The 23,431-nt window shown below is 36.6% G+C and overlaps 1 protein-coding gene and 1 non-coding gene across 3 annotated transcripts in view; both read right to left on the bottom strand.

Moving 5' to 3' along the window:
- Positions 1–23,186, bottom strand: part of RABGAP1 (RAB GTPase activating protein 1) — a 165,839-nt gene extending 142,653 nt beyond the window's left edge. Inside the window, exons 1-2 of one of the 2 annotated variants that reach the window (XM_015543029.2) lie at positions 23,104–23,186; positions 8,495–8,694 (exon numbers count right to left, since the gene is read on the bottom strand). In XM_015543029.2, the coding sequence (XP_015398515.2) occupies positions 8,495–8,644 (150 nt within the window). In that variant the 5' untranslated portion in view covers positions 8,645–8,694; positions 23,104–23,186. Of the gene's footprint in view, positions 1–8,494; positions 8,695–23,103 lie in introns of those variants that run through there. The other variant, XR_001511510.2, reaches the window with a different exon arrangement.
- On the bottom strand, positions 2,227–2,337 carry LOC122233381. The gene has a single exon (XR_006210929.1). It is a non-coding gene; the product is annotated as a U6 spliceosomal RNA (small nuclear RNA).
- Positions 23,187–23,431: the final 245 nt, after the last annotated feature.

Below are 23,431 nucleotides of genomic sequence, written 5' to 3'. Positions count from 1 at the left end.
TTTTCTATCCTCTGTTTCATTGATTTCTGCTCATCTTTTTTTTCCCTTACTTTGGCTTGTTTTACATTTAGGTTGCCCTTCTTTTTCCAATGTCTTAAAGTAAAAGATTACTGATTTGAATTTTTCCTTCTTCCATAATACAGGAATTTACAGGTAGAAATTTTCCTATACATATTTAAGCTGTAACCCATAATGTCTGCATGACAGGTCTTTTCCCATCTTTTATTTTAAATGTTTCTATTTTTGTATTTAAATTTTTTTTTTTTAACGTTTATTTATTTTTGAGACAGAGAGAGACAGAGCATGAACGGGGGAGGGGCAGAGAGAGAGGGAGACACAGAATCGTAAGCATGCTCCAGGCTCTGAGCCATCAGCCCAGAGCCCGATGCGGGGCTCGAACTCACGGACCGTGAGATCGTGACCTGAGCCGAAGTCGGACGCCCAACCAACTGAGCCACCCAGGCGCCCCATCTATTTTTGTATTTAAAATGTGTCTCCTACTGAGAACATACAGCTGGATCATGGTGTTTTATACACTGCTGATGGTATTTTTAACTCTATTGCTTAATCCATTTTGTTATTCTTGATACAGTTCAATTTAGGTATGCCATTTTGTTTTTTAATTTTTATGCATCTGTTTCATGTATTTTCCATTCCTTTATTCATCTTTTATTGCTTTTTTTAGTAGTGAATATTTTCTAATATAGCATTGACATTTCTTTAGTGATATAGATATACATACAAATATATACACACACCCCATCTCACTGGTTGCTCTAGAACTTACTGGGTATTATCTTAATTTATTAGAATCAGTTTCTGATTTATACTAATTCTAGTAATTTAGCAGTATTCCCTACCATGGCATTATTATACATATTATATCTATGTTACAAATCCAAAAGATTTTTATAATTGTTCCTTTATAGAATTATTTAAAAGAAGGTGAGAGGAGAATATATATTTATAGCTTGTTATAAATTAATCAATTCTAGCTCTCCTTATTTGTTCTTGTGGCTTTGAATTACCATATTAAGTCATTTATTAAGTTGTAATATAGCTCTGCTTCTACTTCATTTTTGTGACTGGCAAATACATCATATTTATGTTATAGGTAGAATATGCACATATTATATATACAAAAGAGAAGAAAAAAATGTACTTATATGGTCTCTATTATTATACAATTATCTTTAATGGTACTAAGGATTAAAATTATTGTTTGAAGTCACTTGCTTTTGGCCTGAAGAACTTTTAGTATTTCTTATAAGGTGGTTCTGATAGCAGTAAATTCTCTTAATTTTTGTTTATTTCAGAATGTCTTTATTTCAGCTTCAATTCTAACCAATAGCTTTGCTAGGATTCTTGGTTGAGTTTTTTCTCTGAGCACTCTGAACAGGTTATCCCACTGGCTTCAAGCCTCCACTATTTCTGCTAAGAAGTCAGCTATAAATCTTACTGAGGTCTCCTTCTAGGAACCAAATCATTTTCCTTTTGTTACTTTCAAGATTTCTTGTCTTTGGTTTTCAACATTTTACTAAGATAAGCTTTTTTGTGGATCTTTCTGAATTTATCTTAGAGTGTGGTAAGCTTCTTAGATGTGTAGATTATTATTTTTCAATAAATAAATGTGGGACTTTTCAGACATTATTTCTTCAAATACTTTTTCTGCTCATTTCTTTCTTCTGCTGAAACACATGAGTATGCTGTTACACTTAATAACATCTCATCTTTCTCTGAGGCTTTTTTCATTTTTCATTATTTTTTCTTTCTGTTCTTTGGATGTTTCTACTAATCTTCAAGTTTATTAACTTCTTCTTTAAGGAGTGCCTGGCTGGCTCAGTCAGTGAGCATGTGACTTTTTTTTTTTTAATTTTTTTTTTTAATGTTTATTTATTTTTGAGACAGAGAGAGACAGAGCATGAATGGGGGAGGGTCAGAGAGAGGGAGACACAGAATCTGAAATAGGCTCCAGGCTCTGAGCTGTCAGCACAGAGCCCGATGCGGGGCTCGAACTCACGGACCGTGAGATCATGATCTGAGCTGAAGTCAGCCGCTTAACCGACTGAGCCACCCAGGCGCCCCTATGTGAGCATGTGACTCTTGATCTAAGGGTTGTGAGTTCAAGCTCCATGCTGGGGGTGGAGCCTACTTAATAAAAAAAATAAAAATTAAAAAATAAATTAAAATAATAAAATCTGTTTAATCCTTTCTTTTAAAAAAAGCAAATATGTTAAGGTATACTCGATGTGCATCATGTGTCATCCTTGCGCAGGGGCCACGCTAGTCTTCTCTGTATCATTACAATTTTAATATATGTGCTCCCAAAGTGAGCACATGTACATTTAAAGGCATGTATTTTAAATATGCACTTTGGTGAATTCTGGCATATGTACACACCAGTCAAGTCAGTGGACATATCCATAATGCCCAAAACTCCTTGTGCCCTTTCTACTCCTACTCTTTTTCCCTGTCCCATCATCACACCCTCAGGCAACCACTGAATGGCTTTCTGTGACTATAGATTAGGTTTGCATCTTCTACAATTATACATAAGTAGCACTGTCTTTTCTTCAGGGGGAGGACCTGTCTTCTTCCACTCAGCCAAATTATTTTGATATTTCTTATGACTATGGTAAAAATATTTCATTTTTTAAAAGATTTTAAACACTTCTGATAATTTTTTATGAAAAAAATCTATGGGAGGGTCTTTACTTTTGTTCCAATTTTATCAAGACTTAATTGAAATAAAACATTGTATAAGTTTAAGGTGTACAACATGATTTGATAAGTGTATATATTGTGAAATGATTACCACAATAAGGTTAATACATCCACCAACTCACATAATTACCATTTCTGTGTGTGGTGAGAGCATTTAAGATTTATTCTCTTAGGTACTTTCAATTAATTATATAATACAGTATTGTTAACTATAGTCCCAATGCTGTACATTAGATCTCCAAAACCTAATAACTGCATAACTGAAAACTTGTACTCTTTAACATCTCCTTTCTCCCACCATCACCTCCTACCCCTAGCAACCACCATTTCACTTTGACTTTGACTTAGATTCCACATACGCATTGTGGAATGTGAAATGTTATGTGTCCATTTTGCTTGTTTCAAAATGTTTTTTGATTTCTCTTTTGATTTCTTCTTTGATCCAGTGGTTGTTCAGGAATATGTTAATTTCCAAGTATTTGTTGATTTTCAAATTTTCCTCTTGTTATTAATTTCTAACTTCGTACCACTATGGCTAGAAAAGATATCTGGCATCATTTCAGTCTTCAATTTGTTAAGATTTGTTTTGTGACTTAACATATGATCCATTCTGGAAAATATTCTGTGTATGCTTGAGAAGAATATGTATTCTGCTGTTGGGTAGAATGTTTTATATATGCCTGTTAGGCCCACTTGGTTTAAGGTATAGTTCAAGTCCAAAGTTTCCTTATTAGTTTTGTGTCCAAATGATCCATTGTTTAAAATAGACTACTGAAGTTCCCTATTATTATTGTATGGTCTATTTCTTCCTTCAGATCTATTTTGCTTAATATATTTAGGTACTCTGATGCTCAGTACATATATATGTACACTTGTTATATCCTCTTAATGAACTGATCCATTTTTCATTACATTATACTCTTTGTCTCTTCTTACAGTTTTTGAGTTAAAGTCTATTTTGTCTGTTATAAATTTAGTTATCCCTGCTCTCTTTTGGTTTCCATTTCATGGAATAGCTTTTCCAATTCTTCACATGGAGTCTGTGTGTGTCCTTAAGGCTGAAATGAGTCTCTAACAGGCAGAATACAGTGGGAAGGTCTTATTTTTTTTATCCATTCAACACTACATCACTTGCAGAGTTTGGTTCATTTATATTTAAAGTAATTATTGATAGGTATGAACTTATAATGCTATGTTATTGTTTTCTGGTTGTTTTGTAGTTCCCTTGTTCCTTTCTCACTGTCTTCCTTCGTGAACTGTTATTTTTCAAGGCGGTATACCCTGATTCTCTTCTTTTTATCTCTTATGTAACTATCATACATTTTTGCTTTGTGGTTACCATAATGCTCACATAAAACATCTTACTAATACAACAGTATATCTGACTTTCATAAAACTTTAATCATATACAAACACACCACTCTCCTCAACATTTTAGAGTTTTGATGTACATATTAACTTTTTATATTGTATATTTGTTATTATATCATTCATTTCACATATTATTTTCATTAACTATAGTTATTTTTAATACCTTTGTCTTATTATTTATTTTGAGAGAGAGAGAGAAAGAGGGGAGGGGCACAGAGACAGAATCCCAAGCAAGCTCCATACTGTCAGTGTGGAGCCTGACATGGGGCTCACAAACTGTAAGATAATGACCTAAGCTGAAATCAAGTCAGATGCTTAACCGACTGAGCCACCCAGGAGCCCCAAAATCTGTCTCTTATTTTAGACAGTTTTATTATAATGTGTCTTGGAAAAGAATCATTTTGGGTTGAAATCTTGGGGAAACCTATAAGCTTCATGAACTTGGATGTCCAAATCTCTCCCCAAATTTGGGAAAGTCTCATTCATTATGTCTCAATAAGCTTTCTGCCCATTTTCCTGTCTCTTCTTCTTTTGAAACACTAATAATGCATACATTGTTTATTTTAATGGTATACCACAGTTCGCGTAGGCTTTCCTCATTTTCATTTTTCTCCTTTTTTTCAGACTAGATAATGTCAAATAGTCTTCTACCTCATAGTAATTTCATCTGCTTGATTCAGTCTGCCCTTGATGATTTCCATTGCATTTGCATTCCCTAAAGTGGTGATGGCTGCTTAAGCATGTGGTTTCTCCTTATCCAGAGAATAATCCAGTCTCTATGCATGCTCACTAGCCATCTGCAAAGGATCATTTTGACCATTTTTTTTTAAATGTTTTATTTATTTTTAAGACAGAGAGAGACAGAGCATGAGTGAGGATGGGGCAGAGAGAGAGAAGAAGACACAGAATCTGAAGCAGGCTCCAGGCTCTGAGCTGTCAGCGCAGAGCCCAACGCAGGGCTTGAACTCACAAACTGAAATCATGACCTGAGGCGAAGTCGGACGCTCAACCAACTGAGCCACCCAGGCGCCCCTCATTTTGACCATTCTTGCCCTCAGGGGCATGCACAAGAAGGCAGTCACTGTGTGAGGGTGTGTCTCAGTGAGCTGCAGAGAGCTTGGAGGTACCCATGAGCCAGGAGGGGAGACAACCCCAGTGGCTCATGAATGGGCTTCCTCATGGAGCTCCCAAAGCAGTTAATAAAATGTGTCTGATATGTTCCATTCCCAGCTTTAGATGCTCTTCTCCCAACTATCCACCCCCCAAGTCGTGTAGTTCACAATTTGATATTTTGGATGAAGTAAGAAAGAAGTAAGCTTTTGGGAGAGTATCTCACACAGCTGTGAAATCCAGGTATGCAATCACCTGCTTTCACTTCCCCATACGGAGGAAATCATGGGCTGAGTAAGTCTTTACTGGCACTGACGTGTGTGGTCTTAGGGGAAGGGTGACACAGGTAAAGTGAAACTGCTCCTTTTATTGTCTTCAGTGGATCCAATCTTGGATGTTTTTTCTCCAAGTATTCTGAAACCTCTCTGACGGGTTCCTCAACTTCCACAAAGCCTCTCTCTTCCATGAGCAATTGTCTAAATCAGTGTTCTCTGAGGGTACGATGGTAGAAAACTCCTTGAAAATCCTGAAAATGACTACATTTTGATGACATCACCTCTCATTCTTTTTTGCCAGTTGAAATTTATTATTGAGCCCCTCTCACTGAATCTCCCGTTTCAGTTATTATGCTTTTCCACTTCAAAATTTCCATTTGATTCTTTTTTATAATTTCTATCTCCATATTGATATTCTCTATTTGATTTGACATCATCATACTTTATTTCTTTAAGCATGATTTTAGTTCATTGAACTTAATGGCTACTTTGAAGAGTTTGCATATTAAATCCAACATGTCACTCTCACAAGCAGTGTCTGCTGCCTCATTTTTTTTTTTTTTTTTAATGATGAATAGGTTATTTTTTCTTGTTTATTTGCATGTTTCACAATTTTGTTTTGGAAACTTGACATTTTAGATAATATACTGTACCAAGTCACAGTACTGGTCTCCCCACTCTGGGACATGTTATTTTTTATGCTTGCTTATTTAGCAGCTAGATGGCTTATTTTAGGAAATTCTATTTCTCTAATTCCTATAGTGTTAAGCCTCTGCCATTGTTCCTCTGGGATGATTTGGCTTTACCTGCAGACATCCTGGGATGAGAGCAACTTTGTCAGAGTGCTTGGTCTCTTTCTCTGACCATACCTAAATGTTAAACTCCACTAATATGGCCAGTTGCTCTAAAGTTTTCAACAGTGCACCTGAGTACAAACTACTGCACAGAATAAACTAATCAAATTGACATTAGTTTGAAGGGAGAGTTTTGGAGGTCAACGTTTGAGATTTGCTCTGACACTAAGAGTCAGTTTCCTCCTAGTAAGCCTACAGTTAAATCTATATATCCAATCAATCTACCGAACTCTTCTCAGTTACCTTTCGCCACAATCTCTATGGTTTATGAGAGTACCCTTAGGCTTGAACTTCTCTACACTCTGCTATAAATAAAGTCAGTTTCTCTGGGAAGAGATCAGGAGCTGTTTTATGATGCCCTTCTCATTACAGAGAAAATCTGTAAGCCACAGCTATAAAGTTGGGAGGGTGGACAATAACATGGTTTATTTTGAGTGACACCCCATCTCTAGAAGCTGAGTGCCTGGAGGGTGTAGGACTTGATACAGTAGTCTCAGGTCTTTTGCTTGCCTGTAGTGGTGTGGAACCACTACTTTAGAGGCCAAAGCTAAGGCAGCTGGACTCTCAATATTCTCAGCAGCACAGTGCCCAAAGTAGAGCCTCTATGCCAAGAACAGGACTGAGCAAAAAAAGGGAGCCCCCACCACTGAGTCACACTTGGCTAGCAAAATGTAGTTGGGGGCAGGATGAGAAATGCAATCATCCTGCTCTTCCCAGAAGACAGCCCTCCAGTGAGGAGCTGGGAGGAGGGGAAATCCTGTCTTCTTGATTGCACTGATGTGGAGTGGAGTGGCCATCTTCCTCAACTGGGATAGGTGAGGAAAGCAATGGGCTTGGTTCAAATACCACAGATTCTTTACCAAATTTTAGTAAACTTCCTTGAATAAATGTTTCTTCAGTTGCTATATTTCCTTTAGAACATTTCCAAAGGCTTTAAATGGTTGTTTTTTTTAAATAATTGTCACCAATTTTGCTAAGGAATGGGTCCAGAGAGCTCCTTATGCTGCCATGCTGGAAATATCTCTCAGCCAGTGAACTTTTTAAAATGTAAATCAGATCATGTCCCCATTGAAAACTCTCCAACACCCTCCCTTCATGTTTATAACAAAGTTCAAATTTCTAAGCTCTACAAAGTTCTACATGATCCAGCCTCTGCCAATCACTGGATAGCATACTTTACCACTTTTTATTTACTTTATTCACTCTGCTCTAATCTTTCTGTCCTAATAAGAGTGGTCCTCCTCAGGGTCTATCTTCTTGTTCCTTTTAAAAAGCTCTTTCCCAGCTTTCTCCATGGTCTTCTTCCTCATTTCATTCAGGTCTCTGTCTCAAATGTCATTTCAAGACATTCTCTAAAATAGTAACAGCCCTTCACTCTTTATCCATGTATGCCACTCTGATTTTCTTCACAGCACCTAAATTTACTTAAGATATTCATTTTCTTATCTGCTTAAAGTCTGTTTTAAAGTCTGAGAATAACAGCTCTGTGAGGGCAGGGGGCTTTGTGGCCTTATTCATCACTGTTACCTCCAGTATTTAGTACTTGGCACACAATCAATACTCCATAAATAGTTTCTGAATGGATAAACATAAACAAGAATGGTAATATTTTTAAAGCTATTTACATTTTAAATGACATTAACCAATAATGTTTTTATTTATATCCATAAAAAGAATGATCAACAGAGTATGTGAAAAGTAATCGTTTATTTGGCTTAGAAAATATAACAAACTGCAGTGGCCAATAACCAATGTATTTAATATTCAGTTTCGATAATCCTAAAATTTATTTATTTATTTTTTTACAAATAGCATTGCTGACCTGCCCTTGTCTTTACACTACATATACTGGACCCAAAAGAAATAATTAGAAATAAACTCTAATTTAATGGGAGAATAAAAACAATACTTAAATATTTGTATCATGACCACTAGTTTTGAGAGTTGGGGTATTAGAAAATTTAGAAGCTAATCAAATTGAAACTCCTTAATCAAACATAAATTTGTCACCATCACTAATTGTAAATAAAATTAAGCATTAAGAAAATTAGGATATTATTTCCATTTTTTCAGTTTCACTCCATATACCTTTCTATTATAGGCCAAGTGCAATGAGCTTAGCAAGGCTAAGCAAAAAAATCTTAGGTTATGGAGTTTTACCTTGAGTCCTGTTTTCTCGTCATCACTTCCATTATTTGTAGATGGTGTCTCATCTCCTTGCCTGGAAACCAAGACAAAATCTTCACTATTAAGAGTAGATACTGAGTCTGAGGAGACACTGATTTTTCCAACAGAAGCCTTGTCATCCATGACTCAAGAATGAAGCTCAACTCATGAATGATTAAATATTTTAAAAATGCCTGAAAAACAAAAACCATAAAGATACTCATATAGAATGTCTGCCAGATATTCAGTTATGCTCTAATTCTTACAAAATACATATGGAAAACTTAAAAATAATACTTCCAAAATATTTTCCCAAGACTTTACTTATAATTTAGGCTTTTTATTCTAGATAGTAAAGGAATTTGATGCTATTCAGGGCCAAGATATTTCTGATTTAAAATAAATAAATAAAACATAATCCCTTGAGAACAACTGCCTACCTACAGTGATTTCTTTGGCATATGTTACAACTCTATTCTTGGACTCTGAACACTATAAAGTACTAAACTTCTGTTTTCTACTCTTTAATCTGTAAAGCTGTACACATAAATAAAATTGAAAGCACATAGGACAATAAGGTTTTTCTAATATTATTGATACTTAAATTTCAAATATTAACAAGACGTTTTTAAACAATAAAATTTCATATTCATCCTCAAGAGAAATAAATTCAAGACAGAGCAAGCAGAAATTCTAAAGCTGGGAAATACCTTACATAGCAAGAAATCAGAAATCCATTAAAAACTCAATCTTCCCATCCCATGGTTTCTTAAGAGCTCAACTCAACACGAACATTACCAGTAAGAGTTTCATGCCAAAAATTCCCAGCAAGAAGTATAAAAATATGTCACTTATAAAAAGCCACTCAATTATTTATTGACTCCTGGAATAAAACTTAAACTCATCTACCATTTAAAAACCTGGTTCTGCATACTTTATGGCTATGTTCCCATTTGGTTGCCAAAACAGCAACAGAACAAACAATACAACATACTCAGAGAGCTTTAACCAATAAACAAAAGTAGCTCCAAGCTCCATGCTCATCATGTACCTCAGAGAGGTAAAGTTTCTGAGAGTCTGTTTAATCTCTCCAATTAAGAAGTCCTGATTTATGCTTTGGGCTTTCAACTGAACATATATTTATTGAGCATACACCATGTGCCAAGCACTATTTTCCCCCCAAAGGCTCACATCTAAATAAACACCTGGCAGTAGGAATTACACAATCCCTGAATATTATACTTCAAAAGAAACTCAGAAATAATCAATACTGTTAAGCAGATGAGAAAATGGCAACTCCAAGAGAAGGTCATTTAACTAGGCATAACTAAGGCTCGAACCCTTGAGTACTCTTTGCTGCTTTCTATTTAAATTAATTCCCTTGCTTAAATGACTATCACAGATTTACATTTCATAGGACTAAATTTAAACGTATAGTATGGCATTCAAAGACACTTCAAAATGTACTTATTTGAAAATTTTTAACGTAGTTTTGCTTCATTCATTCAATGAATACTTATTGTCTAGTGTATAAAGAATAATACATGATACACACGAGAAATTAGATTCTTGCCCCAAAGGAGTGTATAGTGTAGCAGAAAACAAAGGCACATTGAACAAGTTAATAGGTACTGATTTAGGGTAAAGAAAACAATGGGAACATGTTGGGACAAGGACCTAGACTAATTTCAGCTGAAACCAGTAGGATATTGTATGTCAATTATACTTCAAAAAAAAAAAAAAAGAGAAATAGATTAGAAGAGGTAATGTACTTGCCAAGGATATATACTTAAATACTCCCATGTTATTTGCCCTCCCTGGATCCTCTTCCTGAAGTGATTTCTTTGCTTCTGTACTCCACCAACTCCAACTCATCATTCATGATGTAACTCCTCTTCTCCTAGTAGCCTGCCCATCCTCATCCCAGAACCAAATAAATTGCCTGCCTTATTTCTGCTCCTATAGCATTTTACATTTTTTATATTATTACAATGTATTACAATTTGATGGTGAGTGCCTCTTAATTTAATCTTCATATTATTTATTACACAGATAAGAAAATTGAGACCTAGAGAGATGGTGTAACTTGTTCAAGATAATGGCTGTAATGTAACTGGTTAGAGACAAAGCCAAAAATTGAACCCAGTTATCTATGATTCCAGAAGCTATACTTTTTCGGTCAGATTATGATGCTTTTCCAACGACACAAATTTGAGCCTTGTCCAAAAACAGTCAGGATTGGGTAAAGGAACCTTTATCTTTTATAGAACTAGTAATTTAGGCAAGGTTTTCATGCTTAATTAGTCCTTTCCCATTTTTTAAATTGTGACTAACAGGATAGCACAGGGCCTGGGAAATTTCTCTAAAGCTATGATCTGAGACATTGACAACTTTCTATAATACTCTAGACTCAAAAAAATAATATACTTCGGTATTTACACTATGGAACTGAGAAGACTTGGCAGACTCAAAGTTCAACCTATCTCCTTTGAGGAGGTGATAGGAAAATACACTTTATAAAATACTATTTGTTTTGGCACCTGTAAAAAACTGAATCACTCGGTGGGAATGAGTTTATCAAAACATGAAGTAGTACAGGAAAATTACAGTTAAGATTCCCCTTCTCTGGCCTCCACAATAAAGAGGTGTCCCAGAACTTGGTGTACTCCTGGAAAAATTGTAGAGTATTCACAACCTCTGTCTTGAGACCACATGAAGTGATTTTGTTTTTAATCCCTCATACATTTACCACAAGAAGACCCCTACTGTAATTCTTCATCCTTCAGATTCCAATACTGAGTTTAAACTAATGGACAAAGCAAACAAGCTTCTTCACCAAAACACGCTGCGCTACCATGTATCTTCCTACCTTTCCCCATACTATCAATCACCACTTGACACACTTTACATTTTAATCATTTGTTTTTAAATATCATGTAAGCTAGAACCTAAATTCCATCAGGGCAGAGATTTTCGTCTGTTTCATTAACTGCTATATCCTTAGCACCTGGAACAATGCCTGGCACACATTAGGTGCTCAAATATTTGCTAAAAAATAAATAAGATAAATGGCAAATAAAGATGGAAAAGAGCAAGAGCCACCCAATGAAAAGGTAAGATCATCTTTTATAGACTGACAATAAGAAATCATATTTATGACGGTAAAGCACACAATTAAGATTTAGGAAAAACCCAAGTTAGAATGACAGTGTAAGCTTCGTCATAACGAGCCTGAGTTTTCGTAAGTGAAATGAGGTACTATCTACTACTATATAACTACTAGAAAACACAACTACTATAAAAATTACTAAGGAACAGGTGTACATCTCATTTAACAATACACATAGAACATCATAAGCACCCAAGAGTTATAGCTTTTCAAGCTAACTTCCAATTTTAAGAGAAATAGTATCAACTAATTTAAATAATTCAGTTTAGGAAACACAATACTAGGACAAAATATATAGCTTTCCTATTTTCCACATTCTAATTTGTTTACATGTAAATAAATGTGAAGGAATACTCTAAATAAAAATGTTTCATCTTTGTATGATATTTTACAGATTACTAAAACATATACACTCATTACCTCATTTTATCATCCTAACAATTCCATAACATAAACAGAGTAAGGATTTTTATCCCATTTTAAAGAAGATAATAGACTTATGCACACCCTGGTATTGGTAGGCACCAACTGTTTCCTTCTTTTATGCAAGTGATACCCTAGACCCCAGCATGTCTAGTTACTAACAGGGAGAGGTTGGTGAGTCAAGTCCAGGGATGTTTCCTTCTCTATCTCCTTTTATAAGTCAGTAAGTCATGTAAAACTATAGGTAATTTTGTTTAATTATGCAGCCTCCTGCATCATACCCAAAAGTTCAAATATGTTATATTATTCACAATTTCTTTCACTACTTGTATCCTTACTGACCTATAAAAGATCCCTAGAGATTTTCTAATTGAAAATTAGCTTTATGCGGCACGTGGATGGCTCAATCAGCAGAGCATGAGACTCTTGATCTCAGGGTCATGAGTCTCAGCCCCATGTTAGGCACAGAGCTTACTTAATATAAAACAAAGAAAATTAGTCTCACGATATCAAAACTCTTTATGAACTTTTTGCCTAAATTCACTGTTCTGTACCCTAAGTGACAGGGTACTATGCTTAGGGTCCTATGCTTAACTATGGACTTCTACAAAGATCATGGCAAAGAATGCACCTCGGTCTTGCCAAAAGAAGATTCATTTTCATTCTCAATCTCCTTTTAAACACTAGAGACCCAGCTAATGGAGAATAAAATAAAAAAGAACTGCCCATGATAAATGCTCTTCTGATAGTCCTTCAAAAGCAGTGGACATAATCAGTGTTTACTTACTTTTCAAAAACTTGAAGTCTTTATTTGGACGGAGTACTATCAGATTATTTGTATTGTTTTTTAGTTACTAACATTCAGAAGAGTAACATAAACAGTGAACTTGCAGTGGCATGAATTTGCCAATGTGCAATTAGTAGAGGCAAAAATCACCTCCCAATAAGTGACCTACGTAACTTGATAAAAGAGGTGTGAATGATACTTGTAATTGAACTTGACATGCTTGAGACAAAATGTGGTAGTTCCCAGCCACTATTCCAGGGCTCTAATGTATCTTTATTTCCTTCGTTTTCTTGAAACTCTTTCTTCTTGAAGAAGTATTAACTGCCTCCACTTCTACCACTTCAACAGGACACCCTACTCAGAAAGCAATCCCAATGAAAAATCTGGCTCCCCTACCTCTCACCAACCCTCACTGAACCTCTTAAAAAACGTATTAAAACCTCATCTGTAGCCCGGCATTTTGTTTACCCTCTCCTAGCATCATTTTGGAAGGAAAAAAAAAAAAAAATCAATCAGCAACAATACAAAATTTCAAAACCCAAAGAATTCTTTACAGTTCTCACCATCTTTTACCACTGAAATAAATGAAAATACTGACCATTTCCTTATTCTGAAACTTTTTCTTGCTTCCATTTTCTACCTCCAACTACCTTTTCTCAGCTGTCACTTAGGTTCCTTTTCTTCTGACCATTCTTTAAATTCCACCCTGTCCCTCTTCTTTTTCTACTTTTCTCTGACTTTCTCATTAGCTCACATGGCTGTAACTTTTTTTCTTGTTTTTGGTATGCTGATGATACTGTTAGTTCTACGTTTTCTCCCTAATTCCATATAGCTACTCGTGTTATGTTTTCCTTTCTATTCAGTATTAAGTGTCTGACAATGTGCTAGGAACTATGTATAATGTTATGGTGAGGAATAATAGGTAGTCTTTACCTTTGATAGGCTTACAACAGTAGAAAAAATGGACAAATAAACAAGTAATTATAAAACAGTATAGTGCTTGGTAAAAAATAATGGTATGCAAAGGATGTTGTGAGAATACATAGGACAACTCTGTTACATGTGTCCCATGGCCACCTCAAAATCAATGTCACGTGTCCAAAGTAAATTCCCATCCATCACATAAGCATATTCTTCCTCATAGGTTCCCTATCCTGGTTAACAACCACTGATCCAAGACAGAGATGTCAAAAAAAAAGTTCTCGTTTTCTCATTCTCTCTTGGAACTCTAATGGATTTTAGTTCCAAAACATACCCCAATCCTATTCCTTCCTTGCCGTCCTTCATGTCACTGACTTGTGAGTACTTCATTCTCTTTCAACTTAACTGCAACATAAGTCTCCCTTTCTAGACTCTCTCTAGGCATTGATTATCAAGGTCCCACAGCTAACATCTAAAATTTAGATCTGATCATATATCCCATTCCTTCCTCAAAACCTTTGACTACTCGACTGAAAATGGAATAAAATCCAAACTGTCTATATCATTAGTCTTCAAATATGGAGACAATCCATCATTCTAGTCTTAAATATGGAGACAATCTATCATTCTAGTCTTATCTCCTTCTATCAAACCACACCAGAAACTCACCAAATATGTCACGCATTTTTATGCTTTCAAGCCTCTGTTCATGCTGTTGGCTAATCTAGGAATGTCTTCATTTCTCCAGGTAGTCCTTCTCCCTCACCAGCAATCTTATGATACAATCAAATATTCATATTCTATCTCCCCATTTCCTTCAGCAATATTCATTATTTTGCTCTAGGGCTCCTAAGGCTTTTGTTTATTTGCTTTTTAATTCTATCACAGAACTATAGCATTTATCACACAGTAAAATAATGTTATACCTCTTTCCTACTCCACTATATTGGTTGGTCATTCATTCCATAAATAATTATAACGTATAAACCACTATGGTAAATGCTGGGCATACAATGAGCTCACACAGTCCCTGTGAACTATCTGTGTACAGGGATGTTAGATTTTATTCATATTATTTTTATATCCTTGCTTACTGGCAGCACTCAATAAATCTAGTTGAACAATACTCTTTAATCAGTGTTTAAGTGGTACGGTCTAAGTAATGTGAGGAGGACAAATGACTAATATGCTATACTACATGCTGTGACTTGGGGAAGTGGATATGGATGACAACTGGAATGAAGAGACTCAAAAAGAAATACTCTTGAGTGTGCCTGGCTGACTCTTCATCAAATTTCCAACTGTCAAGCCCAAAGGCAGTTAACACTGAGCCAGAAAACATACCTCAGATTCCTTTTGGACCAAAACACTCTCTTATCACTTCCCTCTCAATACCCATAATTTTTGTTGTTCAACCAGTGAGCAAATGAGTACAACTTTGGGAAATCTGAAGGGGAATACTTAAATCATCTCGCTAAATATAAAAAGACAATACTACTTATTAGTTACTACAGACAATTAAATGTCCAATATGGTACTAAAAAGCTTTACACGCATTGTTTCTAATGTTCACACAAACTTTGCCAGAAAGACATTAACTTCGTATGACAAGGAGAGGCTTAGACTGATTCAATAACCTGCCTAGGTTCATAGATAAAACTGTGGATCTTGATCCAAATCCAGGTATCTAGGTGCTTCTGTCCTTTTCTGGAATACATCGCTCCTCTTAACTCTATTCTCTCCCGATTCTAATTCATCTTCTATGTAGCTACCAATTTTATCCTTCTAAAACACAGACCTGATAAGATTGCTGTCTGTTCAGAAAACAACAAAAAGGAAGAAAAAAAATCAAGTCTCAAAGAGGCTATAACAGGTCAATCCTCTGGGTTTGTAGCCCTTTAAAATTAAAGTGGACAAAGAAGTTCTTTTTTTTTTAATCACTCTATATAAATCTCAATTTTTTCTTTTTTCCTTGGCTCCAGAGTTTGTTTTCCTGCATTGGTTTTCACATGAATTTCTCATAGCCTAGCCCTGGGAAGGGTGGGACAAATCTAACAAAACTCAATGGAAAATCATCCCTTCTTTATAAAAGTAAATTCCTTTCCACCACTACTAATTGCTAAACAATAGATGTGTCTTTGTTGAAGTCTGACTCTGAATTTGAGGGCTGTTTCTTTGAATTATTTTTAGTGAGCTAAGAGAACCATATTAATTTAAGCCTTCTGAATAATTCCATCTTATCTTAAAAAAACAAAAAAAGGAAATAAAACAATCATCTTGGGCCTACAGCACTTAAAAGCAAGAAAAAACGGCTTATCTAAAAGTCATCACTAGGCAAATTTTAATTTGCAATGCCTGTGACAATTCACTTCTTTAAACTATGAAGTGGCTCTTTTAGTTCAATTCCAGATAAACTAAAAAAGGATAATTTAATTATAGGAATACAGAAATTAGTAAGACAAAAGGATTTAAGTTTTTTAATTTTTTAAAAAATTTTACAGTTTTAATCTTTTTAAAGTTGTGGTTAAATACAGAACTTTACCGTTTTAGCCATTTTTAAGTGTACAATTTTGTGGCATTAAATACATCACACTTACGTACAACTATCACCATCATTCATCCATTTTTTGAACTTTTTCATCTTCCCCAACTGAAAGTCTATATCCATTAAACACCAACTCCCATTCTCCCAGGCAACCAACACACTATTCTCTGTCTCTATGAATTTGACTACTCTAGGTACGTCAAAAAAGTAGCGGAATCACACAAAATTTGTCCTTTTGTGGTTGACTTATTTCATTTGGCATAATGTCTTCAAAGTTCATCTACATTATAGCATGTGTCCGAATTTCCTTTCTCTCTCAGGCTGAATAACATTCCATGGAATATACTACATTTTTGGGGTGCATGGGTGGCTCAGTCGGTTGAGTGTCCGACTTTGGCTCACGTCATGATCCTGTGGCTTGTGGGCTCAAGCCCTTTTTCAGGTTCTGTGCTGACAACTCAAAGCCTGGAGCCTGCTTCAGATTCTGTTTCCCTCTCTCTATGCTCCTTCCCAACTTGCACTCTGTCTCTCTCTCGCTCTCAAAAATAAGTAACATTTTAAAAAAATTATAAATATGCTACATTTTGTTTATTCATTCATTGGCCAGTACAAGTTTTTAAAGCCTAATTATGACATTATAGGATCTTTAGAATAAAACTCACAAAATCAATACAGTAAAGGGCCTAAGGAAGACAATCAATGTTTTCAGAGTTATTTCTCACTTTGTCATGAGTAATGAAGCTTTATTAAAGTTAATAGTCTGGTACAATATAAAAAAAAGACAGAACTCCTCCTTGACATGACTCAAATAATGTTGTAGCTGCAGTTTTCTGATATGTGAAATGAGAGTACTGAACCTTTCTATTCTTTTATGAATGGGAGTAACCAGGAAAGTAGCCAGGCCAGGTGTTGTCCAGTCCTAATCCATGATGTAAGCATAAGCAGTTCCATTTCTGCAAATACAGAAACTAAGTCTTGGAGTATTCAGTAGCTTACTTTCAGTCATATACTAAGTAAGTGCAAGATCTGGGATATTACTGATTCCAAGTTCACACTCAATCCCCTATATCTTGATACCTCTAATGAAAGGTACAAGAGATAAGAAGATGAAATGTACACAAAATAATTCATTTAACTGAGTTGATTATTTGAATGCAATACTGTTGACACCTAAAAATACATAAATAAACCATGTTGCTGGGGGTGGGGGGGCACATCCGTCTTTGGCTCAGGTCATGATCTCTCACGGTTGGTGAGTTCCAGCCCTGCGTCGGGCTCTGGGCTGACAGTGCAGAGCCTGGAGCCTGCTTCAGATTCTGTCTCTCCCTCTCTCTCTCTGTCCCTTACCGCTCACACTGTCTCTCTCCCTCCCTCAAAAATAAATAAACATTAAAAAACAAAAACAAAACACACACATACACACACACACACACACACACACAACCCATATAGGTGATTTCCCCATGTTCCTGTGGATATTTTAGGAGACAGCACTTCAATTTTTTCCAGAACTCTAGGTAAAAGGACTTTATGCCACTTCAACACAGTAACTCTGAACTAAATATTTAAATTATTTGGATGCCATTTCCACAACAGAAACCTAACTCTGGGAACACAAGAAAAGTAGCTTAATGCTAACGTACTACTCATTCACAAAGTCAGATTGTATGTCTGACCTTTCTAATACACATTTGAAAAAAAAAAGTTTCCTCATTTTTTTCTTTCTCTGGAAATTTCTAAAGCATAATATAATTTACATTAGTGTTTTAGAAGTCTAAAAATATGAACATTTTTAAAATTTCTATTTATTTTGAAAGAGAGATGGAGAGCAGGGGAGGAGCAGAGAGAAACAGAGACAGACTCCCAACCAGGCTGGGCATTGTCAGCACAAAGGCTGATGTGGGGCTTGAACTCACAACCTGTGAGATCATGACCTGAGACAAAATGAAGAGTTGGATGCTTAACCACCTGAGAAACCCAGGTGCCCCTAAAAATATGAATATTTTAAAGCAATGCAGGACTGCCCAAAGACTTTCCCTTATTTTAGGAAATTAGTCAATATAGTTCCTTCTCATCCACAGTGAAGATCTATTCCATTTAGAATGGCAACCTGTCTACACTTAAATCTTAAATGTTTATTTTATTCAATTGTCCTTAAATTATGTAAGTTTAATGCCAAGCAAGCAAATTAATTGATAGAGCCTAAGATAAATGCAGTAAATACAGTTTCTCTTTTCTGTAACTTCTTTTTGATTTTCAGGGAAATGTGTGTAGACAAAACACAAATGTTTGGCACAGACATACATGTTTTCTGCACCTTCTGACACAAGGTGGCCCTGGTCCATAGTTATACAAGGGTGGTGGGACATTCAACAAGTGTGTTGTACAGAGCAACCAATAAACATTTAGTGCAACCTTCATTCATAGCATCAGAATCGGCACTGTGTAAGATTTAAAATTTCACAAATAAGTCTTAAGAATACCTTCTTATTTTGGTATCTAATTTATGTTAATAAAAAATAGGTATCAAAAAATTCACAAATTTTCCACAGGTGTTTTTAAATCTGAAAAGATTGTTTCTCATAACCAACAGCAAAAAATAATTAAAAATAAAATTTGTTCCTGCTAGGAAACAATTTTTCTAAAAGAAATATTAGGTTTTGCGGTTAGACAGATTTCTGATTTTTCTTCAATTCACAAAGAATTCAACAGGTAGCTACAACAAGGATATAACCATTTCTCTCCTGCAGATATATCAGAGGTCTATTTATAGAAAACCGTGTTCACAGCAAAAGAGATTTACATGACATGTTCCTACTCTTACATTGCCAAAATCCGTTTATCAGCATACTTCAAGGGTATAAAAGAGTTTATTACCTCTATACTAAAAATATTAAAATGATTAACTTGTGGCTCTTCCCAGTATTATACAAATGCCCAACATTTAATCCAATTTAGCCTTGCATGCTGTCTCTTAATACCCTTGATATTTAAAATATATTCCCAAAGGAAGAGTTTGCCAATCAGTTCCTTTTTCTGATACAAAGGCCATCTTCTAAAAAAGGGAAATAAGATTATAACCAAAGGTTGTTGGTTATAATTACCAAAATGTACAAATAAGGGAATAGAAAAATAAATTTTAATAACAGTCAAAACTTTACAGTTAATAACACTGTTGTTAAAGTTATCATAGACACTAATTTGCTAACGTACCTAAGTAAATGACAGACTTTAGTATGGAGAAGAATTTATTCCCAAAAAGATTAATAGATCCCAAGAAGCACTGATTTATAATATAAAAGTGAATGCAACCTTAACTAGAGATATGTAACAACCATGCATGAACTCTTGAGAGATATGGACCTCCAAATCTGGCAGCACAGCCATACAATTAAGAAGATACACTTCCTACTTTAGAGCCAAGGTCAAACAGACTTTAAGGTCAGGTATAAACTTAAAAATAAGGGCTTTATTTTTACTATTTGGTGATCCACAGAAAAGGGGATCTGGGGGGAAGGTCAGGCCTGATAAAACTCTACTATGCTGGAAAGAACAATCTTCAAAAGAGTCTCATTGATTACTTCAAAGATTAGGGTTACTTTGGAAAGGGAGAAACTTCCAGGCTAAATTCTATAAACTAAAGTGGTCATGATTTGCAAACTGCCATATTGGCCAGTCTGTACAGGAAGAGAAACAAGGCTGTTAGGGTCAACAAAAGTGGTTATAAGTTTAAATATCTATCCAGTAGTGTTTTGACTTAAAAGTTTTCTAAAGAATCAAGATCTCTCAGAACAACACAGAATAGGAGGTGAGGGATTAGGGATGGACCAGGTAACCAATTTATGCAAAAAAGAAAGCTGTTTAATTGATGTACTGTTTTTTCATTGATACCCAGGGATGTTGAGTCCTTGGCCTTGGATTTTCTTTCTTTGGAATCTAAATCTATAGAAAACCAATAAAACAAGGCAGTTGCATACAAAGCACCCAAATGTCATGCCAAACTCTGCTTTATGCATGTTGGTTAAATTAGCAATTCTTTGATATTTGAGTTCTATCTCTGTGAAAGATTATTTAAAAGTTCATTTATTCCATATGCTTGAGAAGTATAATCATACCTAATTATACTGAAAACTACAAAGATATTACAGGCATGTATATGAACTATATATGAACTTCAGCACACTAGTGTCCAAAAGACAGTCAACAGTAGTGCTGATTTAAACAAATGATTTTCTGAGGTCTGTACTCAAAGGTCACTTGTGAAAACAATCACTGGGAAATGATGAGACCTTCAAAGTAGGCTATGTATTAGCTGGAAACATGCTCAATAACAGACAATGCCTTTTTTTTTTTAAAAATTGTAATATTTATTTTTGAGTGAGAGAGTGAGAGAGAGAGAGAGCGTGCGCGCGCGCGAGTGAGCAGGAGAGGGGCAGAGAGAGGAGACACAGAATCTGAAGCAGGTTCCAGGCTCTGAGCTGTCAGCACAGAGTCTGATGCGGGGCTCGAACCAACGAATCATGAGATCATGATCTGAGCCAAAGTCAGACGCTTAACTGACTAAGCCACCCAGGCGCTGCCCCAACAATGACTTCTTTAAAAGAGTTTGGGCCGTGAAGTTTAACTGGAAATACACTCAATAAAAGAAAATTACTTCTTTAAAGAATCTGGGCTGTAAAGTTGAGATATATTTGTGGAAATGAGGTTTCTTCATGTACATAATGTGCAAAATACACATCTTTCAATATGCAATATGAAAGATAGGGGTTCCATCCCCGCGTAGGGCTCTGTGCTGACAGCTCAGTGCCTGGAGCCTGCTTTGGATTCTGTGTCTCCCTCTCTCTGTGCCCTTCCTCGCTTGCACTCTTTCAAAAATAAACAAACGTTTAAAAAAAATTGTTTTTTAAATAAAAGATAGGAAACAGGTGTCTTCACTTTTACAGTATCCCACTAAACAACCACTTAACCCAGAGTAAGCATGTGTGACCTGCTAATAAAACACTATACAGGGTGCCTGGATGGCTCAGTTGGCTAAGCGTCTGACTCAATTTTGGCTCAGGTCATGATCTCAGAGTTCATGGGATAGAGCCCCATATAGGGCTCTGTGCTGACAGTGAAGAGCCTGCTTAGGATTCTTTCTCCCTCTCTCTCTGCCTCTCCCCTGCTAGCACATACGTGCACACTCTTTCTCTCTCTCAAAATAAAAAACATTAAAAAAACCCACAACATTATGCCAATGAGACCAATAAGCATATAGTTGGTAGGTTAACTATCCAAATATATAACTTAACACCAATGACATAAGTTAATCAACAGTATGCTGAGTTATAAAACTGCAACAGTGAAAAGGAAGTGTGCCGCAACATAGCAGTTTAGTTTTAATTACGAATTTAATTTGTATTTAAGTTCCATGTGAATTTTAAATGTTACCAGTAAATACAAATCAATCATGGATTCAAATCTTATTAATGCAATCTAAGGTCTATAAAAGAAAATCATAAAGAACTCTTTCCCATATTTTCAGTTTTTTAAAGGAAACTCCACCTAAAAGCCTTCAGTATATGTTAAAATAGCACCCTATACACACTAGAATTAAAGCCAACAGGTCCTTCATTTAAAAAGTTCAATGTGTACTTCCTTGGTATCTAAGTTTTTCAACTTTTCAAACATCAGTCTGTGACAAACAGTGCAATTCATCCTCCATTGTTTTCCTCTTTTTAAATAAAGCAGCTGGAAACAAACTCATACTCCACTATTCCGGTCACATGTAAGTGAACACAGGTGTTTATTTGAATGAAAATATCAAATGAATGGTGAAATCCTGTCCCTGACAGTTTTTTTTTTTTTTTCTAATAAAAACGACAAAAGCCACAAGATCGCAAATTCAAGTTGGAACATGATTTCAAACTAACGGAGCACTAGTAGCATGGCACTTTGAACAGTCTCTTAAGACTCTTGCTTTTATGATAAAGGAATCCCCCAGTAACCCTCAGTACGGAGATGCCGTAAAAACAGGTGCAAACGATAACAGTCGGAATGCCAAAAGAGTAGGGACCAAAGTACTACGAGGCAATGGACAGCGAATACTTGGAAGTCTAGGGTTCTCCTCTGGTTCACCCTCTAAAACCCTGAAGGTTGCTAAGAATCAAAGACACAGCAATGAGGTATTGAGAACAGATACTTAAAGTACATGGGGAGAGTGAGACACTTTAACTGCAAGTGGGTAAAACGAGACCAGCACGAGTTGGCAGGCCAACGCTAAAAGAAAGCAAGTCTTTCAGATTCGGCGCAGCCCAGGAAGCTAGCCTGAGGCCCAAGCCAGCCGAAGTCACAAATACAGGCCCAGCTGGTAATGAGGAGAAACTGAGGCGTAGGGAGTAGTCAGATTCCCAAACAGGACCTGGCCCAAAACATTCAAGTCAAGAGACAATCCAGCTTTGCCCGGGGGTCAGAAGAACCGCCGCAAGCGCAGGGCTCGGCAGACAAGACACCCACCCAGACAGGGGGAACCGGTTTGGACAGGGGCTGCGGGAGCGTTCTCGCCTGCGCATGCGCCCTCTCCCCTCCGCCACAGCTCCCCCTCCCCCCAATCACGGCACCCTCAGAACCCGGCTCGTCGAGGGAGGTGAGCGCAATCTGCCCAGCCCAGCCCCGCGGGATGAGAACACAGCTTGGCTCTCCGCAGGGGCTGTCAGAGAATCCCCCGGGGCTTGGTGGATAGGAGGGTGCGAGGACGAGGAGGGGAAACGCGGCCCTACCCGACCCGCTGTCTCCTCCTCCGCCGCCCGCCGTTCGCCGTCCCGGAGGCTCCGCCGCCTGGGCCTCCCTAGCTGCCCTGCCCCCTCCCTCCCCACCCCCTACTCACGTGAGAACAGCTTCTTCCGCCCTCCGCCCCGCCTCCTGCCCCGTTTCATAGGCCCGCGGTTAAACAGAGTAGCCCCATTGGCCCAACAACAGGCGGCGAGGGCGTACTTCCTTTCCTCGAAGCCCCACCTGGGCTTTTACTCTGTTATGGGTGTCTGCGCCTGCGCTGTCAGTAATATTGAAGCTGAACTTAGCGCTGTGATGTATCTGGGCTTGGACTGG

Source organism: Panthera tigris, chromosome D4, assembly GCF_018350195.1.
Source record: "Panthera tigris isolate Pti1 chromosome D4, P.tigris_Pti1_mat1.1, whole genome shotgun sequence".
NCBI classification, from domain to species: Eukaryota; Metazoa; Chordata; class Mammalia; order Carnivora; family Felidae; genus Panthera; species Panthera tigris.
Note: the sequence above shows the minus strand (reverse complement) of the source record. Positions and strands in the feature narration are given on the sequence as shown.